This window comes from Aethalodelphis obliquidens, unplaced genomic scaffold (assembly GCF_003676395.1).
Source record: "Aethalodelphis obliquidens isolate GAN/ISIS:26980383/991018 unplaced genomic scaffold, ASM367639v1 scaffold3, whole genome shotgun sequence".
NCBI classification, from domain to species: Eukaryota; Metazoa; Chordata; class Mammalia; order Artiodactyla; family Delphinidae; genus Aethalodelphis; species Aethalodelphis obliquidens.
The window spans coordinates 12,309,109-12,328,308 of record NW_020837947.1 but is presented as its reverse complement, the minus strand read 5'-3'; the positions used below and the strand labels follow the sequence as shown (position 1 = coordinate 12,328,308).

The 19,200-nt window shown below is 41.7% G+C and overlaps 1 protein-coding gene across 5 annotated transcripts in view; it reads right to left on the bottom strand.

The window, feature by feature from the left end:
• Positions 1–13,503: 13,503 nt before the first annotated feature.
• CNKSR3 (CNKSR family member 3) overlaps positions 13,504–19,200 on the bottom strand; it is a 101,486-nt gene continuing 95,789 nt past the window's right edge. For 4 of the 5 annotated variants that reach the window (XM_027082922.1, XM_027082907.1, XM_027082931.1 and 1 more), the window contains 4 exons: positions 18,595–18,800; positions 18,019–18,108; positions 16,248–16,280; positions 13,504–15,026 (listed from right to left, as the gene is read on the bottom strand). In XM_027082922.1, coding sequence (XP_026938723.1) covers positions 14,728–15,026; positions 16,248–16,280; positions 18,019–18,108; positions 18,595–18,800 — 628 coding nt within the window. In that variant the 3' untranslated portion in view covers positions 13,504–14,727. The remainder of the gene's footprint in view (positions 15,027–16,247; positions 16,281–18,018; positions 18,109–18,594; positions 18,801–19,200) is intronic. The other variant, XM_027082917.1, reaches the window with a different exon arrangement.

The following is a 19,200-nucleotide window of genomic DNA, read 5'->3' as shown; positions in this document are numbered from 1 at the left end:
CATTACAGATTAGCAATCCCCAAACCTTCCATTTAAAAGTAATTTTAAGGCACGTATGGATTACATAAATGCAAAGATTCATACGAAATTATTAGCATTCTGCCCTCCTGTGTCCCTCCTCCCTAACAAAGAGCATGTGTTTCTGACACCATCCTTCCACCTGTCCATCCCCAGGATCAAAAACGGTAACAGCCATCCCCCGAAATCCAAAGGCAAGTTTCCCCTGTAGAGTGCTTCACTTTTGAAATCGGACTAAGTCCGATTGAATTATTAAAAATGTATTTACCCCTGTAGAATTGCCCTGTGAGTGTACCAAATGCTTTCTGTTTGTCCCGTCAGAGTTACCCTTCACGCCCTCGAACATCCCCCCTCCCCCCACCCTTGTTTTGGGCCAAGGATACTGCCCTCCATGGACACCCCATCAACGGGGCTCTTCAGCCCCTGGCTTCTGGTTGGGTCCTGCCAAGTGGCGGGTACTCACAGAAGGAGACAAAGGTCAGAACACATATTCCCTTCTCTCTCTCTCTCTCTCTCTTTCTCTCTCTCTCTCTCTTTCTCTCTCCCTCTTTCTCTCTCTCTCTTTCTCTCTCTTCCTCCCTCCCTTCCTCCCTCTCCCTTCCCACCACCTCCTCTGCATTACCAGTGATCTTCTACCAAAGATCATGGCTACTGAAGGGCATCCCCTCCCCTCTCCAACTGCCACATTCTCCCTGGGTTCCCTGGACCTTTCCCTCCCCTAACCAGCCATCCTTCTTGCTGATCCTGGGATGCTTCACCACCCCTTGTGGAATCTCTACATCTCCTGACACTTTTGTAAACAGCCCGTTCATGAGACTCTCATTAGGGTCCCCTGTGAGGATGCCATGTGTTTCCTTCAATGACCACGACCAGTACTGTGCGCGACTGGCTTTTTTAGCCTTCGTATCAATATATCAAGTATTCCACTCTTTTCCAAATGAAAGTAAATTAGAAAAGAATAAGCCAACCACAGGGTGCACAACTTTACATAACTAAGAAAATAATTTAGGCACTGCTGCAAAGAAAATTAAAGAAAGCTGTTTCACTGTGCGCATTATTTAATCAAGGCAATAGGAAAGGAATGTTAAGAAAAGCTGGAATGTTTGTCAAGTTCAGGGTCCCTGATACCATAGATTGCTGCCTGTTGCAGCCACATGAGTAATTCACAATGGAGGTGAACATGCACATGCAACAATTTTTCCACTTTTAATGAAACATAAGAAACTGGCAAGCCTTAGAAGTTAGAAACGTATGTATTTAATTATTTTGTTAGGCTTTATTTAATAAGAAAGGTTTTCTATAATCAAATGTATTGTACATTATTTTTTAACATTTGAAATAATAGCTTATGAATAAAACTGGTCAAAGACTTAATAGTTGAATTTTTACTGGAGATTTGATTCCTTCTGTCTTCAAAATAGGTTTAAATTAGCTTTTCAAAATAGCCAGCTAATTTCCTGGATGTAAGGAAGAGTAAGGGGTTCTCAGAATTGAAAAGCAGCCTCTATTCTCTTTTGTACAGAAAAACAAACACTCAGGAACACAGAATTGAATTAATCATAATTTAGTCTTTGATTCTTTATACATCATCGTTACCATCGTTGGTCCATGCTTGTCCTTCTTTTACGTTTTAAATTTCATTTAAAAAATAATAAATGAATACCTACAGACCCACTATCCTAACCAAGGACTGCAATATTCCCGATTAGTCAAAAATCCAACTCACCTGGCTTCCCGGGTCCACGGTCCAGGGCAGATCAGCGCAGGGCATCTCCTTGACCACCAAGCATGCAGCCGGACCAACCGCCTGCATATCCAGCTCCTCCTGCCTTTTGCGGACTCAGGTGAAAAGCTACACTGCACAGCACGGGCGCTGGCATTCTGAGCAGCCATCAAAGAGGCTAGGTGACATGAAAAAGTACAGGGACTTTAACTTCTCATGGGCTGCCCTGACCTGGAAGATAAATCTCCCCTTCAGCTCCCTCCTTAGAGCGTCCAGAGGAGCCCCACTGAGTGGAACACCATTGCCCAGAGACCCACTCTGTGTCTTCCTGGCTCCTCTCAGAAGTGACGGTGGATGAGGCCATGCAACTCTCTGGGTCTTAGTCTTCTCAGGATGCTGTAACCAAGTCCCACAGACTGTGTTGCTTAAAAAGCAGAAATTTATTGTCTCACAGTTCTGGAAACTAGAAGTCTGAGATCAGGGTGTCAGCATGGTTGGTTTTTACTGAGGTCTGTCTCCTTGGCTTGTAGATGGCCGTCTTCTCCCTGTGTCTTCACATGGTCCTTCCTCTGTGCACACACACGTCTGTGTCCAAATTCCCGCTTATAAGGACACCATATTGAATTAAGGCCCATCCTAAAGACCTCATTACTTCTTTGAAGATCCTATCTCCAAATATGGTTACATTCTGAGATACTGGGGTTAGGACTTCAACACATGAATTTGTGGGGGACACAATTCAGCCCATAACACCATGTACCACTTCACATCTTCTTTTGCTTTACGTCTCTTTTTTTCTCATTCTAGTTGCCCTGAGTTTTAACTTGCAGATAAAGCATCAATACTTTTATCCTTGACACTGGTGAGAACTGGACTAATACAAGAATCCATTACATACAACCACCTGTGGATTCCTCCCTTTCTTATGCTCTTGTCACCCCACCGGTAATCAACATCCTGAACTGGGTGTTTTCATCCCCTTTCTTTTCTCTTTTCACTTACGTGTTGTGTCTAAATGATATTTCCGTCAGTTTTGCCTGTTTTAGATGTTTAAAGAGTGTTACACTATATGCTGCCTTGTGGTACTTACTTTTCCTGCTCAACATTACATTAATAAAACCCATCTCTTTGATGTGAACAGCTATAATTCACTCATTTTTCATTGGCTGCAGATTATTCCATTTTAAGAATAAACCATAGTATAAACATTATTTTGCTGATGGACATTAGGTTGTGTTGTGCAAACAAAGGCAGATGGCCAAGGAGCACAAGCAGGCCTTTTAGAGACTATGGGCTGGGGACCCTCAGAAAAAGCAGTAGCAGGAGTGCAGCTCCTGTTGTCAGTTTCATCGAGGGCAGTAGATGGAAGGTCGACAGAGCCCAATCTCAGACTCTGGGACAGAGTCACTAGACCTGTGGGGATTTCAAGCTGCATCTTTAAGGAAGCAGCAGGCCCTCCCCTGGCATGATCAGGGGTCGCGATTGCAGCTGAGTGACACTGCCAACCAGCAGCAAGAGTTGCTTCTTTAGCATCCATGGTCGGGAACAACAAGCCCTTTCCTCCCCTGGTAGCACCAGGAAAGTAGGTTCTAAGCCTTGCATTTGATCAGATTTTATTGCCCTAAATGATGGGTCATAGCCAGTTTCCATGGAGCTCTGCAGGAGCCCAACTCCTTTACTGGGATAACAGCTGATAGGGTATCAGTCTTTGACATGTTAGCATTTACATCTCAGGTAGTTACCATTTTATTCTCCAGAATATATTCCCAGGAGTGAAACTGCTGGGTCACATGGTATGAATATTCAGGGCTAATTTAATCTCACACCAGCCAATGCATGTGAGGTCCCACTGATCCTCTGAGTACATCCTCCTAGTATTTTTCAGTTACTTCATTTCTGGTGATCAATTAGGTATGGAAGAATACCTCCCTGTGGTTTTGATTTCGATTTCTCTGATGACGAATGAGTAGCTTTTCACGTGCATATGGACCATTTGTGGTTTTTTTGTGTGAAATGCTTTTTGCTCATTTTTGTACTGGTTTATCTTTCTCTAACCAACCTGTAAGAATTATTTATATATTCTTGATGATTATCTTTAAGATTTGTTATTCTTCCTCAATTTGTAGCCTTCCTTTTATTTTCTTTACAGTGTGTTTTGATGAACAGTTCTTAGCTTTAATGTAATTGAATTTATCAATCGTCTTTTTAGTTGGCCTTTTTATTGTCTTGTATAAGAAATTCTTCCCTATTCCAATATCATAAAAATATATAAACCTCAAAATGAAGCATGAACCAAGAATAAGTCATAATGGAAATTAAAAATTAGTTGGAATTGAACGATAATGAAAACACTACATACCAAACCTTGTGAAATATAGCAAAAGTAATGTTTTTGGGGAAATTTATAGCCTTAAGTGTTAATATTAGACAAGAAAAATTATATATTAATGAACTAAGTATCCAACTTAGAGAACATGGCAGAGACCATTAGCCCTCACCAATATCCCTTTCCCAACCTCCCTTGCAGTTAAGGTGGCCATGATTGTCATTTCTAGGCCAAGTTGGTTAACTACTCAGTTTCACTTTCTCATATCTCACACCCCAATCTACCAGATGGATAATGCCAGGGTAAGCTTGAAGCCCCAAGTTGGAGAAACCAGAAATAGGAGTGTGGCCTGTGTCCCTGAGTCACTGGTTGGAGCAGGGCCATCGTAGAGTGTTGTCCATCCTGGAACACCCACAGTGGACTTTGCATGTGGAAAATGTAAACTCTTAGTGCGTTAAGTCACTGAGATACTGGGGTTGTTACAGCATGAGCCTAAAACAAGAAGTTTAAAAAAAAAAAAAAAAAAAAGAATAACCCCAAAGGAAATAAAGGAGAAAAGGAAAGAGCAGAGATCAATGAAATGGAAAACAAAGAAGCAGACTCAACAGAGGGAGAGCTGTTCTTTCCTGAGCCTTAGAAAAGCCATCAGGTAACTGCCCAACTCTGGTCTTGGTCTCCTTGTCAAATGTGTTTTCATCACTCCACACTGTTCCAAAGAACACATTGAGAGCCCACATATATAAATCTGAATAGGCTGGATTATTTGTTTCTTATTCTTCTGATTGCCAAATAAATGTGCTGTATTTTCTCAAGGCAGGAAGCAAAAAGGTTGGAGATGGACTGAGCATAGATAGCAAATCTGGGGAACAGGGGTGACTGGGGTTTGAGTGGCATCAGGAAAACACAAAGGCAAAAGAGCAGAGCAAGAGGCCAAAAGTCAGAGACTGAAGGTGAAAAAGGGCAAGAGGAAGAAAAACAAGCAGAGCCGGAAGCAGGGTTTCCTGGAGCACTCAGGGCAAAGGCTCCCCTGCGATGAGAAAAGACACAAACAGAATAGGTATTGTCATTAGAGTGCACCAAGTATTTTCCACCGCCAAGAAGAGGATCCAATCCTATTTCCCACATTTTCAGCTAATTCTACAAGAGCTCTTTTGATAAAAGTACAATGCATGGCTGTATTTATTGCAAAATGCAGCCCCACAGAGACCCAGTAATCATCATCATTAACTTCAATTTGCAGTTTACTTAATCATCTGATATTTCTTCCCTTTAATCTTTTTATTGCTTGTTGAACTACATCCTAGTTGAATGTCTCCTGCTACTTGTCATCTTTTTGGAGAGTCGGATTCCTGGGGGAGCAGAGTTTCTGCTTGTTTTCATACATCAACAAAGCAGAATTCCACAGACTCATGTGAGCCCAATGTAGCCTCAAGCAAATGACATTATTTTAAAACTAGACTTATATCTCACACAGTATCAGCAGCATTGTTTGTTGTCTCTAAAACACAGCAACAATATTCTCGGTAGTTCCTTCACTTGGATGAAGGTTCTTAATAATATTTCACTGTCTGGTCAACAGCTTTAGTATTTATACACTTGGTTTTCTCAGGTCCAAACTACGTCTCCTTCAGCCAAACGTCATACAACTGGAATTGTCCTCCATCTTGCTTAACTTTATAGGAACGCCCTTTTGCCAGTACTCCCCACTATTAATTTTCCTATGGCTAATTTAAAACTGCCTGTATGATTCTTAAATGAGTCCTTTGTAGACTTTGGAAAGTGCTTACGTTCTCAGCAGTTACTGTAACCCTGTAACCAAAGAAGCTATGGTTGACAGCCAAGGTTTATTCTTCCTATAAATATGATTGAGTTCTGACACCTGGTATAATGTTTTTCTTTAGCATGTGAGCCAATGTAATGAAATCCTATATGTAGTTGTCTGCAAAAAAAACCTTAATATAAAATCTTTTTTTCTCACATAAAAACTTTAATAATTTTTTTCAATTTTTTCCTGACTGCAAGGTCATTAATTTTACCATCTAGTCACTTCAATAATATTGACTCCCCCTACCATGTGAGTTATACAGACCCTGCTTTAGAAAGGTTCATAATCCAAGCTGGAGAGCCAAACATCTAACAAGATGAGTCAGTGCTGTAGAAAAACCGCAGAGACTAATGAATTCTGTCCAGAGGAAGGTCAAGGAGGGTCTCATAGGGACGACCTTGGAAGTCCCGTTGGTGACTGGATCTAGAAGGATGAGTCCATCCTCTGGTTAAGAAGCCAGAACTCAGGGCTAAGTCAGGGGCCTAAGGAAGAGCATTAGCTAAAATTAACTAGTTGTTAGTTAATTTAGTTAATTAAAACTAACACACAAACCAAACCTTACACCTTGATAATTTGGATTTTATGTTGTCTAAAGAGTATAATTCAATTAACTTCCTTGAATACCCTCTAAGGGGGGAGTTCAATGACATTCCTTCCTTGAGGAGAAATCTGAAAAAAAGCAGTAGCACTTCCAAGTAAAATACAGTATTCTAAACAAGATTGGCTTAAATATTTTTCCATTTATTAAACTGTCATAAGAGCTAAAAAGAGAAGCAAATATTGAAAGGTCTAGGTTAATTTCTTTTCTTCTCTAAAAATCAGGTTCTAGGGTTTTTGTTCTGTTTTTTTGTTTGTTTGTTTTGTGGGCTTTTTTCTTTTGTTTTCTTAATTGCTCTTCTGAGCTAAATACCCACGGCCAACCCTTATTTATCCTTGGCATTGCCATGAGCATTATAATGTAAAACTGCCACTCTAGTCATTCACCCATGATTGTCTTCCCTTTTTCCTAGGAATTAAACAGATTATTTCCTAGGAAATAAACATGAGTAGGATCCAATTTGAGGGTCTTCTTTGGGTGTTCAGTGGAGTGGGGGAGAGGTCCACAAAGGCAAACAGTTATTACAAAATATAACTGTGACACGCAGCACAGAACAGAATTGAGTTTTGCTAGAAAGTAAAAAGAAGAAACAAATATGATCTCTGTCCTTGGGGCATTTGTAATCTACTAGGTTGAATCACACTGACTGCTGACTATGTAGGTTTTTTATTTCAATACGTCCAAATATTCACAAATTCATACGATTCTGCTTAACAGATGAGAAAGACAAACACAAAAGTTCAAGCAGGGAAGGGCGCTGCTGTGTGTGTATTAGCTAAGCATCCTTGGTCTGCGTGCTCGCAGTCTACACGGCATGTGTCCAGATGGTTGAAAGTCAGGCAAAACTCAGTAAACCAAATGAAAGCTGAGCCTAACAACCATTTTCTAGTTCCCTTTGTCCCTCTCATAGAACCTCTTTCCCTTTTTCTCCCTGGACCTACCAAAGCATTAGTTGGGAGCAGCATCAGAGGACAATCCTTTCCAGCTTCTGCAAAGGCAACACAATCTATTAGTTTTATATGTATGAAAGAGTTCCTTTTCAGGAGAATTTCCAACACAGAAACCATTTTACACGATTCCTTTTTTTTCTAGTCTTATTGAAACAGGAGTGAAGGGGGCAGGGCACAACCTCTGAAAGAATGACATAGCCCGAGGACATGACATAAACGGATTAGAACCAAATGGGTCCAAGATGGCGGATGAGTCGACTTCCACTAGATCTTGAGCCTCAGTATCGGCTCACTGTAACACTTCAGCAAGCGAAATGACACATCCACAGGCGCCATGACAGTTGAAGACCCACCAGAAGGATCAAAAAGTGGGCGGTGGCCCACTTCCTGGAAATCCCCGCCCCTTCTGGAAATAGCTGGAATACTCCTCCCACTCTTTAGCCTATGAAATCACCCACCCCTATAAAAACTGACAACCCCATACCCTGGTGCCTTTCTCACCTTCTGGGATGGCCCACACTCAGTGGAGTGTGTCTCTCTCTAAACAAATCCACTTCTTACCTATCGCTTTGTCTCTCGCTGAATTCTTTCTGTGATGAGACATCAAGAACCTGAGCTTCATTAAATCCTGAAACCAAGTGTGTGATCTCAGTTGGAAGATCATGGGTTTTGGCCGGGTTCGAGTCCCGGCCACGTGGGTTCAAGTTCCAATCTGAGGCGCACGGTTTCAATATGAAACACAGAAATAAGTTTGGGGGTACCACTTCGAACCAGGGATGGGAGGCAAAAGTCATTCAGCCAAGTAGGCGATGGGGAAGTGCTCAGAGTTCTTTTGTTTTCATACATGATTCTGTTGAAAGTTGGGGGATTAAAGACGGAAAATATGCTGCTGATGAATCAAGCCAATATTAAAATAATGCTCTATTATTCTGAGTGTGTCCAATCATAGACTTTTATCATTTTTGGGGTTCTGATTCAGCCAAAACTTCTGAGTTACTGAGATTTGTACCAGTAAAAGCCACATTTCCAGGCTATGGACTACACAGCCGCCTTCTGACAGTGTGGCTGTGGCATTATCTTGCTGGTGATGGACGAAAGCCTACTGGCCACCTCTGAATGCTTTATTTACTAAAGGTTAAGACGGAGCAAACACTGCTACTAGAGTGTTCCAGCAAGAGTCAACATCTCCTAAGTGCTGGCCGCTGGACTACCCTACAGGCCTTACAAAATTGTCTCATTTAATCCCCAGAAGCCTATGAATGAGATTCTATTATTATCCCCATTTCACAGATAACCGGGGAGCAAAGCGATAAGTAACTTGTTTCAAGTCACAGAGCTTGTGAGACAGCTGGATTATCGAACTTCAAAAGCTGAGTCCTCAACTGCTTCTAACTACTGGATGCATTTCCCAAAGGCAAAGACTTCTAAAGGAGTACTAATCCCTGAAATCCCTCCATTCTTATCCTGACAGGGCCTCAGCTGGAATGACAGAGAAGGTATATATGAGTAAGAAAAGAGAACCCCACACCCACGAAATTCAAAGGACAATTTCTTACTTCAGGCACAATATTACTTCATATTGAACTGCATTTTTAAAGTCTTTTCTCTTTAAGAGAAATCAAAATGTTCAGACTGAGATATGTCAAAATGCTGAAGGATTATCTTAAAATCCAGTCTTTGTCACCCAAAAAACAAAGTTAAATGGGGAATCTTTTTTAATGGGTCTAGTCAATGGAAGCACAAGGAAAACAATGGGTTTTTTCCCTAATCTTCTCTCCTTTTAAATCATTCCTTCACAAACATTAGAGTGTTTACAATGCTCCAGGCGAGGAGAGAGAAAATGATGAGAATATCAACATCCCTGGACTCGAGGGGTGATGTAGCCCTTCTTGTTTTTAAAATACCTTTGAGGTTTATTTCTTAATTTTCTCCTACAGCTTCAGTTTCAAAACTTTTCGGAGAAACAGGAAGCTTGGGAAAGGAGAGCATGTGTAATCTTCAGCTGCAAGCATGACATGTAGGCCCGGGCTGGGAACTGTCTTCCTCTGCGCAGTGACTCCAGGGCCGTCAGATCCAGGAGAAACATTGGAAAGGTCAGCTTTGTGTTCTCTTTAATCCAGTTTTTAATCAATAGAGTTTTAAATACTCACCTTCCAGGTGATTAGCAAGAATATATCAAAAAAATACACAAGCAGGGTAACTCCAAAGGTGAATAAAATCAAATGTCATTGGCCAACCCCAAAAGTGGCCCTACCAAATGGAGTTTTTTCATTTTCAAGGTGCCCACCTTCCATATAATCTCCAAGGAAGTAGCAGGCAGAAGTCGCATCCCAAAGGAAATGATGCAGTGATTCTCTCCATAAGAGTGGGAGCAAAGACAGTTATGAAGACAGTTGCACTGAGGTCAGGAGATGGGAGAATCTGATTAAAGCCAGTCACTGGGAAAATAACATGAGTACAGATACAGACCCTAAGAAGGACATGACAGGTACACTTTCTATAACCTTGTCTATTGCATTGACAATTATGCTCTCACCGGGCATTCTATTTTGACTTTCCAGTATATTCATAATATATTAACAAGAAGTCATTCTAAACAATTCATTTGAATGATGTTCAGTTTTAAAATATGAGCTTGAAAAAACACACGCAGACCTACTCAAATGCCCTGCTAAGATGCTGTGTCTTCAATAATCTTGAATTACCTGCACCTCCTGGCTAATGGTTTCATTACTCTGACAGCTGAAATAACATGTTCATGGCTTACGTGAGCCTTGGATGTTTGGGGTTAGGAAAAGAATGGGCAGGTTGTGCATGTGTTTTCTAAATTAACTCGACTCTGCGTTTGTCAACAGCGCTACAAGGTTCAATCACATGGATGGTACCGGGGGTGGCGGCGGGGTGTTGGGGGAGCAGGCACACTTGGAAGGTGCTACTTGACTGGGTGCCACTGTCATGAGAAGCCAGGTGTCACCCCTTGTAATGTAAAGGAATCAAATAGTTTAATCTTTTAAGACAGATTTGATGAATCCATTCTACCTTGAAAGAGATAAACTGGTCCATAAAGCAGCCACATAGCGCAGGGAGATCAGCTCTGTGCTTTGTGACCACCTAGAGGGGTGGGATAGGGAGGGTGGGAGGGAGACACAAAAGGGAGGAGATATGGAGATATATGTATATGTATAGCTGATTCACTTTGTTATAAAGCAGAAACTAACACACCATTGTAAAGCAATTATACTCCAAGAAAGATGTTAAAAAAAAAATTGGTACATAAAGGACAAAAAGTTAAAAAAAAAAAAAAAAGAGTGGGAACAAAATGTGACCCACTTCTCTGTAAGGACTAACCACAGATTCAATAGGTGGAAACATCCAAATTAGGCCTGCATGGCCATCCCATTTATGCCTCTGGTGGCAAAAAAGCAACATACTTGTGTCAAAGACATTTACTTACACCAGCTCTTTGGCGGATGAAAAGTTAAGAGTAAATACCTCTTAGAGTTTTCTGAGGGCTAATAAACTGAAACTTGGGAATACTGATGGTCTTTGGGCCAGAGGAGGCAACAAACAACTGCTTGACTTTCAGGTGGAAAAACAAAAACAACTCTCACAAAACAGATTCTAAAACTTCCGGTGTGGTGGGGAGAGAACTGAGGAGACAGAAGTAAAGATAGAAAATTGACAAATATATAACGTGAAGACTGGAACTCTACTCAAAGATGAAACAGCATTTCTTTTAAATCACTTGTTCTCAAAGGGATGGTACTGCCCCTTAGATGTGGTTTTGGAACTGTAAGGGCTTTTGAGGTGCTAATGATAGGACGGCCACTATCTACATTCAACAGATGGAACACGGATGCTACACAAGTTCTACAGGTTAGACCCCTCCCAGCAAGAAACCGTCCCCCATCAGCACAACTATCAATTGCCCGACCAAATATTCATGTAGATGGAAAGCCAGTCTAGAATTATCTGAGTTTAGTTGAAAATTAGAATCTAATTTTGTTTTATATATAAACATACAGGGAACCTCTAGCCCAGTTTTAATATGCATTGGATTTTTCAGGAATGCAATTATTCTATAAACTGAGGGAAAGTGTACATGGAATACTATTCAGCCATAAAAAAGAATGACATTTTGTTATTTGTGCCCACATGGATGGACCTGGAGGGCTTTATGCTAAGTGAAATAAGTCAGACAGAGAAAGACAAATACTGTATGATATCATGTATATGTTGAATCTAAAAAAATACAACCAGTGAATAAAGCAAAAAAGAAGCAGACTCACAGATATAGAGAAGAAACTAGTAGTTATCAGTGGGGAGAGGGAAAGGAGAAGGGGCAGGATAGGGGTAGGGGAAAAAAAGGATTATTATGGGATTATATGAAATCACGTGTGTGAAACTTTTAAAAATTGTAAAGCGCTATAGAATTTAAAGAATTGTTCGTTCAATTAAAAAAAAAAAGAATTGGCCCCATTTTAGAAAATTGCATTGCTGACATCAATCCCATTTGTGATGCTGAGTTGCCAGCACAGCAGGCCTGGTGATTTCATGTACAGATACAAGTGTGTGCTTTGTTACATGATTTCATACATCTTGTAATGTAATCATGCTAGAGCATTTACATATTAAAATAATGATTTCATTACAAAATATTTATATATGTATATTTGTTTATATTCAGTTAGGACATTATATTGATGGGGATGTATAGAGGTCAGTTATAGTACCTATTTCATTTTGGAACAGCAAATAGGGATCATGCTCTTATGTATGAAAGAAGGTTTTATCATCCATGAATTTCATTTGATGACTGTAGTGATATTATAAAATATTTACTATACAAAAGGGTTAGTGTTGAGTTGGGTCTGGTAGTAATCAAAAATCACTGTTTTAAAGGATCATGTCAAAAAGTGTCATTCTACATCTTCATATGTTCACACATGTCTACCATTAAACCTGGATTAATACTGAGGCCAGCAGTTTCCATTAATTTCTAAGAAATTAGTATTAAACTATTAATTATATATGTCAACAGTAAAGATACATAGAAACTTCTTTAAGCAGCAATCTATTTCTCAAACACATTTCAGGAGAAAATCCCAAATAAAAATAAAACTGAAGTGGTGGAGGCTGACTGAAGGTAGAGAACCCAGAAACTTCTGTGGCCTCCCCTTAGGACTTCAGGGAACAGTCTGAGAAACACTGATTGGGCACAGTTACTGTACTTGAGTTGGGCACTGAAAATTCATCTGAGGATGGTCATTTGATCACAAAGGACATTTACTCCACAGAAAAGGGGCTGACCTCCAGCTAAGACCTCCAAAACCACTAAACTCATTACTCAGGGGATCTGAGAGTGATGTGAGAGGAAGAGTGAGAGGAAGAGTTGCCACCCCATTTTCTGGGCCACGCTAACCGTCAAAGGGCGAGGGCTGGCTCTCCCCCGCTTTCCATAGTCCCTTCTAGTCATCAGTGCCCTGTTACCAGACTTCCCCGCCCCTGCTCTGCCCTTATACTGTATTGTCAAGCACCCAATGAATCACGCATTCCAAGCCTCTTCTCTCCTCCACTGGCCAAACCCCTTTTCATTCCCCATGAAACAACTATATCTTCACTGCAGTTCCCTTGGGGGTTGGTTGACAGGAAAACAGCCTGACTGCATTCATTCACGCTAATATACGAGCGGTTGCCAGCTCCCTGAACCCCACCAGAGGCTTTTTTTTTTTCAATATTTTGCCCGCAACGCGCATCACGTGGGATCTTTGTTCCCCGACCAGAGATTGAACCTGCACCCCCTACATTGGAAGCATGGAGTCTTAACCACCGGACCGCCTGGGAAGTCCCACCAGAGGCATTTTAAAAGGAAGATGTTAACTCCAAGCAATCTCCAATTTCAGGCAGTTCAGCAAAGTAGACATTTCAAGGGGTGAGGGGAAGATATTTTTGAATAGGAGATACCAGCTTTGCCCAGAGATATAGCTCAGAAAATTTTCCAAATGTAATTTTACTTTACACACGGTCCCTCAACGCCCCCATTTCTAATCCATAAAATCCTAAAATGGTTGGGAGGGTTTATTTTGTTTTTTTAACAATAGTGCCCGCAGTGGCAACAGCCAAGGTGGTCACTGGTAAACCTGAAAACATTTTGAACACTTTTTTCGTTAGCTTCATGTAGGACACAAAACAGAAATATATCAATTACATGTGACTAAGAGTAAGAAAAATATACAACTATATTTAAAACACTTAAATTAACAAGATAGTACTTTTCCATTCTAGCAAAATATCATACATTCAGTTTAAACAAGAGTTAATATCCAGACACACTTTTCCAAAATACCTGATGCTAGTTGAAAATGAGTGACCGTGAGATTTTCCAAGAGATTTCTAATTAGCAAAATGTGTACAGTTTTGAAGAACTGTCCATTCTTTTCTAGAAGATAGTCATTGAACAGGTCAAAATGCAAACTGATGTCTCTCTCATAAACCTAAGTATGGTTGTTTCATTTTTCTCAATGATACTTTGGCTGTCAGCAAATCTTATAGCTTCTTTTCCCTTAAAGACAATAATATACAACACCCTTCACAAATAACCATGAACGTCTTTGTGTGTAGTAAGCCCTATCTAAACCTTTTCACGTGCTTCTGTATTAACTGACTTACACTGAGACTGTTATGAAAAGGGCATTAACTAAGTGTAACTGGCCTACACTCAAACCTCTGCTCTGAAAGAGCATCAGATGCTTCCCACGTGTTATTTCAAAGTCAAAGCTGCTACACTTACACATGTGGCATGGAGCTTGAAAGATCAAAACAAAACTGTTTTCTCCACTGGCTTTTTCAGGTGAAGAGGTTGGACCAAAAACCAACACATCTGTGTGACACTGGCCACCAACTGTAGTCCCACCCCCCTAAAAAGAACAATGGCCCAGATACTCATAACGACGATAACGTTCCTGGCCAAGGCTGTGGTTTAGGGAGTGTGTCTCCGTGTTCTGACTCTCAAGGAAGCAAAAAGAAAAAGCGGACTCTCCCCATTTCTCTCCTTTGGCCTCCATAAGCCAGCACCTAAGATTCTCTGGATCTGTTCCCATCCAATGATTTCAAAATTCCAAGTGCAGTATACAACTTAAAAAAAAAAAAAGAAGAAGAAAAAAGAAAACCCACGAAATCGCATAAGGTCGCTGCATAATACTGTGGATGAAAATCAAAACAAGTTGCTGATTGAGGACGCAAGGCACTTGGTAGCAGGAGACGGGGAGGGTCCCGGGAACGCAGGGCTCAGTGAGTCAACAGTTTCAGGCGAGTAAACCAGCTGACCAGCAGGGACGGTTCTGGAGAAGAGGACTTGGCTGCCGAGGAGCTGGCTTTCTTTTTGGTCCCTTCCTCCGAGAATGGAATCGTGGCGCTGCTGTGGAGATCTGAGCTGATGTAGCACCTGCTGCCTCGGATGTAGTCTGCACCTCGGACCAGCTGCCTCTCGGCCGTGGGCCTTGAGAAACGGTATGGGGGGGATGACCTTTCTTCGATGATCGGAGAGATCCGCTCATTACTGAAATACCGGCAAAGGCCGTCCTCACCTGTTTTCAGACAAAGCCCACAAGTAGTCCGTTAAAATACCCGTCCTCTGCATGGCGCTGTCTCTGAAGGTGGCAGCACACCCTGCCCTCCTCCCAGGGATGGGCTACCAGGCCCCCCAGGCGGCCAGGCTCACACCACTGGGTGCTGAGAAAGCAGAAACGGAAGAGGTAGGTGCACACTTCAGGCTGCTTTTCCACCTGAGAGGTAACACAGGGGCAGAGCAGAATCAGAGGGCCCGCACTTCTTTTTTTTTTTTTTTTTTTGCGGTACGCGGGCCTCTCACTGCTGTGGCCTCTCCCGTTGCGGAGCACAGGCTCCGGACGCGCAGGCTCAGCGGCCATGGCTCACGGGCCCAGCCGCTCTGCGGCACGTGGGATCTTCCCAGACCAGGGCACGAACCCGTGTCCCCTGCATCGGCAGGCGGACTCTCAACCACTGTGCCACCAGGGAAGCCCTTTTTTTTTTCCCCGCACTTCTTAATCAGTGTAGAATTTTCATGATTTCACTTGAAATCAAAAAACCAAAGAGAAAATCTTATAATTCTATCAGTCCTTCCGCATCTGTCCCTGCTCAACGCCTGCAGCCCAGAGCACGTGCCCCTGGAACGGTGGTTCTTATTCCGAGCATCCCTAAGGAGCATTCAGGAGGTGGGATGCCTTTGGGTATCACTCTGAATGCAGGGCAGGCACTCTTCACCTTTAATGGATGGGGTTCAAAGATTTTAATGCTCTGCAAGGCTTGGGACATTTCTGGAGAAGGAAGAATGACCCCACCCTAAAAGCCAGTAGACCCCCTGGGATGGGGGCAGGGGGGTAAGAAACTGAATAGAAACATAAAATGCAGGGCACCCTGGCAACATGTAGCATTCTTTTGACTCAGAAATTCCACTTTTAAAAACGGATGAAGAACTACGTACAAGATGCTTATTGAAGCAATATTAACAATTGGGGGGGAAAACACAGATAACCTAAATGCTCAACCACAGCAGACTGAATGAAGAGGTGCTATTGCCATAAGATGGATTACTAATGCAGCTATTACCAAAAATACACCTGTTAACGTTCCCCTTTCATAGTATTACTGAATATCTATCTATTCCATTTTGCACATTTTTCTAAGCGTATAATACGTAAATATAGGAACAACTAGAAGATACACAAAACATTCAGAGTGATTATTTCTAGGTTGGGGAAGCAGATTACAGATTAGTTTTCTCGTACCTTCTAGAGGTTTTCCAACAATTTGTTTTGTTTCTGTAATCAAAGGGGAAAAGTTACGTTAAAAAGTGCCCACTGTCAAAAAGCCACATTTTGTAGGAGTCTATTTATATGAAATGCCTTGAAAAAGTAAATCCAGAGACAGAAAGTAGATTTTCAGGGCTTCCCTGGTGGCTCAGTAGTTAAGAATCCGCCTGCCAATGCAGGGGACGTGGGTTTGAGCCCTGGTCCAGGAAGATCCCACATCCCACATGCCGCAAAGCAACTAAGCCTGTGCGCCACAACGACTGAACCCACGTGCCACAACTCCTGAAGCCCACGTGCCTAGAGCCCGCGCTCCGCGACAAGAGAAGCCACCAAAATGAGAAGCCTGCGCACTGCAACGAAGACCCAACGCAGCCAAAAATAAATACATTTATTTAAAAAAGAAAAAAAAGATGACTATGAAAGTTAAAAAAAAAAAAAGAAAGAAAGTAGATTTTTGGTTGCCAGGAGCTGAAGGAGGAGGGAATGAGGAATGACTGCTTACAGGCATTTTTTGTTGAAGTGATAGAATATTCTGGAATTAGCACAACTCTATGAATATACTAAAAACCACTGAATCGTACATTTTAACAGGGTGAGCTTTATGGTATGCGAGTTGTCTCTCAAAAAAGCTGTTATTTTTTTTAATTGCCCTTTATGCAGGTACCTTTCTTTCTAAAATGATAACACCAGAAAAAATGTAGAAGGTGGGATGGAGGTCAAGTATCTTTCCATTTTCCTGACCTCACACTCCCCACCCCTACACCCCATATCTCAACCTTAAACGAAATAAAAGTCTAAATCGGGGACTTCAAATGCTAAAAAGAATGGCAAAGAGGATGTGGGCATTTCTCAATCTAAACAAAGAACTGCCCTGCCCCCTGCTGTCTGCTCCACAGATTTTCTTGTCAACTAAGGGTATCTTGGACCTTAGAAGGCAACTTCTCCCTTTTCCAATTTAGTGTAATCCAGGTGATTTGGGTACTTAGGTGACAAACTTTACCAAGTCGCAGGGAGAAGTCAGGGGTTGATCACTTTGGAAGTTAGGCCTCCAGAACTTTTCTCTTCTTCCTTTTACAATCTAAGGCCTACTGTTCTCTAACTTTTCACCAGCTCTTTGTTTCAGTGCCACAAAAGCAATGTTACGATGTCCTGACAATCGAATGTAATCTGGCCAAAAATAAGACCATAAACATTTTCCTCAAAAGACCAGTGCTATCACCTGTAACTTTGATTACAGGGTAAATTAAACACAAGTTTCTTTTCCAATAGTAGTTACTCTCTAACTCAAGAAGCATTGGGGGAGAAAAACACCCATGTCTGTTGGTCAAAAATCAAACAAATTCCAATAATAATAGTCATAAAAGTGGACTAACACAAGAAGGATTGAGGAGAAAAACACCCATGTCTGTTGGTCAAAAATCAAACAGGTTCCAATAATAATAGTCATAAAATTGACGATGAGATTGTTTAACGAATAGTGTATTTCTATGTGTTTAGAAATTGGACCATCAGTGTCTACAGCCTTTTTAAAGCACACAATACTGTTTAGGAGATTTACAATCACTACCTAGGAGTATGTATTTCTGCCATTCTACACATAGATAGGACCTTAGAGGCCTTCAGCAACCCCTGATTTTGCAGATGAGAAGATGATTTTATGGTCATTAGAGCACAAAAGGGCTGAAACGAGGGTCTGGGCTTTGGACTCCAGGTTTGGTGTTTTTCAGTTTGCTTATATTAAACTTACTTTTCCTCCCATGACTTCGAGGTCTAGCAAAAGGGTCCACAATCCCCATCCAGCTCGCATCCGCAGGCATGGACAAAGGCCGGGGCTTGCCTTCAGAGGGAGGGGAAGGAAAAGGAAAAGCCGACAGCGTTTTTGGACTTTAGAGAATCCTTCCCTTTATTTAGAATTAGACCCTCCCCCACCCTGACATCACACTCACTTCAGCATAAGCAAAATAACACAGTTTAAAAATAAGAAAAGTATTTTAAAGCACTGTATTTCCACAGCAAACCATTAGGACAGAGGCATGCTGAACTTGCGTCTGCGGGTCCACGGAGCAAAGCGGCTCCAAGTTAAAATGCAGGCACTGGAAGTTGGAACTGTAACATGATCTCACCCCGCTGGGCTTGCATGCCAGGCAGTGCAATGACTCAACAAGCTTTAGCTTTAGAAAGATGAACAAAGGTCTCATACTTAGAATTTCATTGAGGTTTTTGTTTTCCTTGGATTACCCTTCAAGTCTGCCGAATTCATCCAACAGTTCCAAATAAGGAAGGGGGAGGGGAAGAGAAACAAAACAAACACTCAGCAACGTACCATAGGATGGTGTTTTCTCTCTCATTTTTGTGGGCAGAATATTGGTTTCCACGGAATACCCTGGCAACTGATCGGAATCAGCGATGGTAAATCTCCGTCTCCGGCTTTCCTGGTCCAGGAAGGAATTGGGGGACTCAGAACCCTTAGGGCCAGGCTGTGGCTGTTTACATTTACTGAATCCGTAAACGGAACTCCCATTCTCTTCCCTGCAAGATAGAGGGCAATAATTACGTTGCTTACGAAGATCCTCTCACACTGAAGAATTATAGGATACATTCTGCTTCTAGCGCACGGAAGAAAACAAATCCTCCTCTCCCTGTGGAGGAAAAAGCAACACTTTTTCAATCACAGTTGCTTCTCAAATACACAGAGATCCTATTAAATAAGAGTAAATACCATGATCCTACTAAATAAGAGAAAATGAGATTTTTTTTCATAGTTGTTTAAGGGATACACATATATCTTGAAGAGCTAGCTCTGGTTTTCCTGTACATCTGTCCTAGAGTTGAATCTCCTCCTTACTACAGACACCACAAGTGAAGGTATGATCTATTGAACCTTTTTTCTCATGCCAGGAGTAGTCTCTTTGCCAAGATCCAGCAAAGA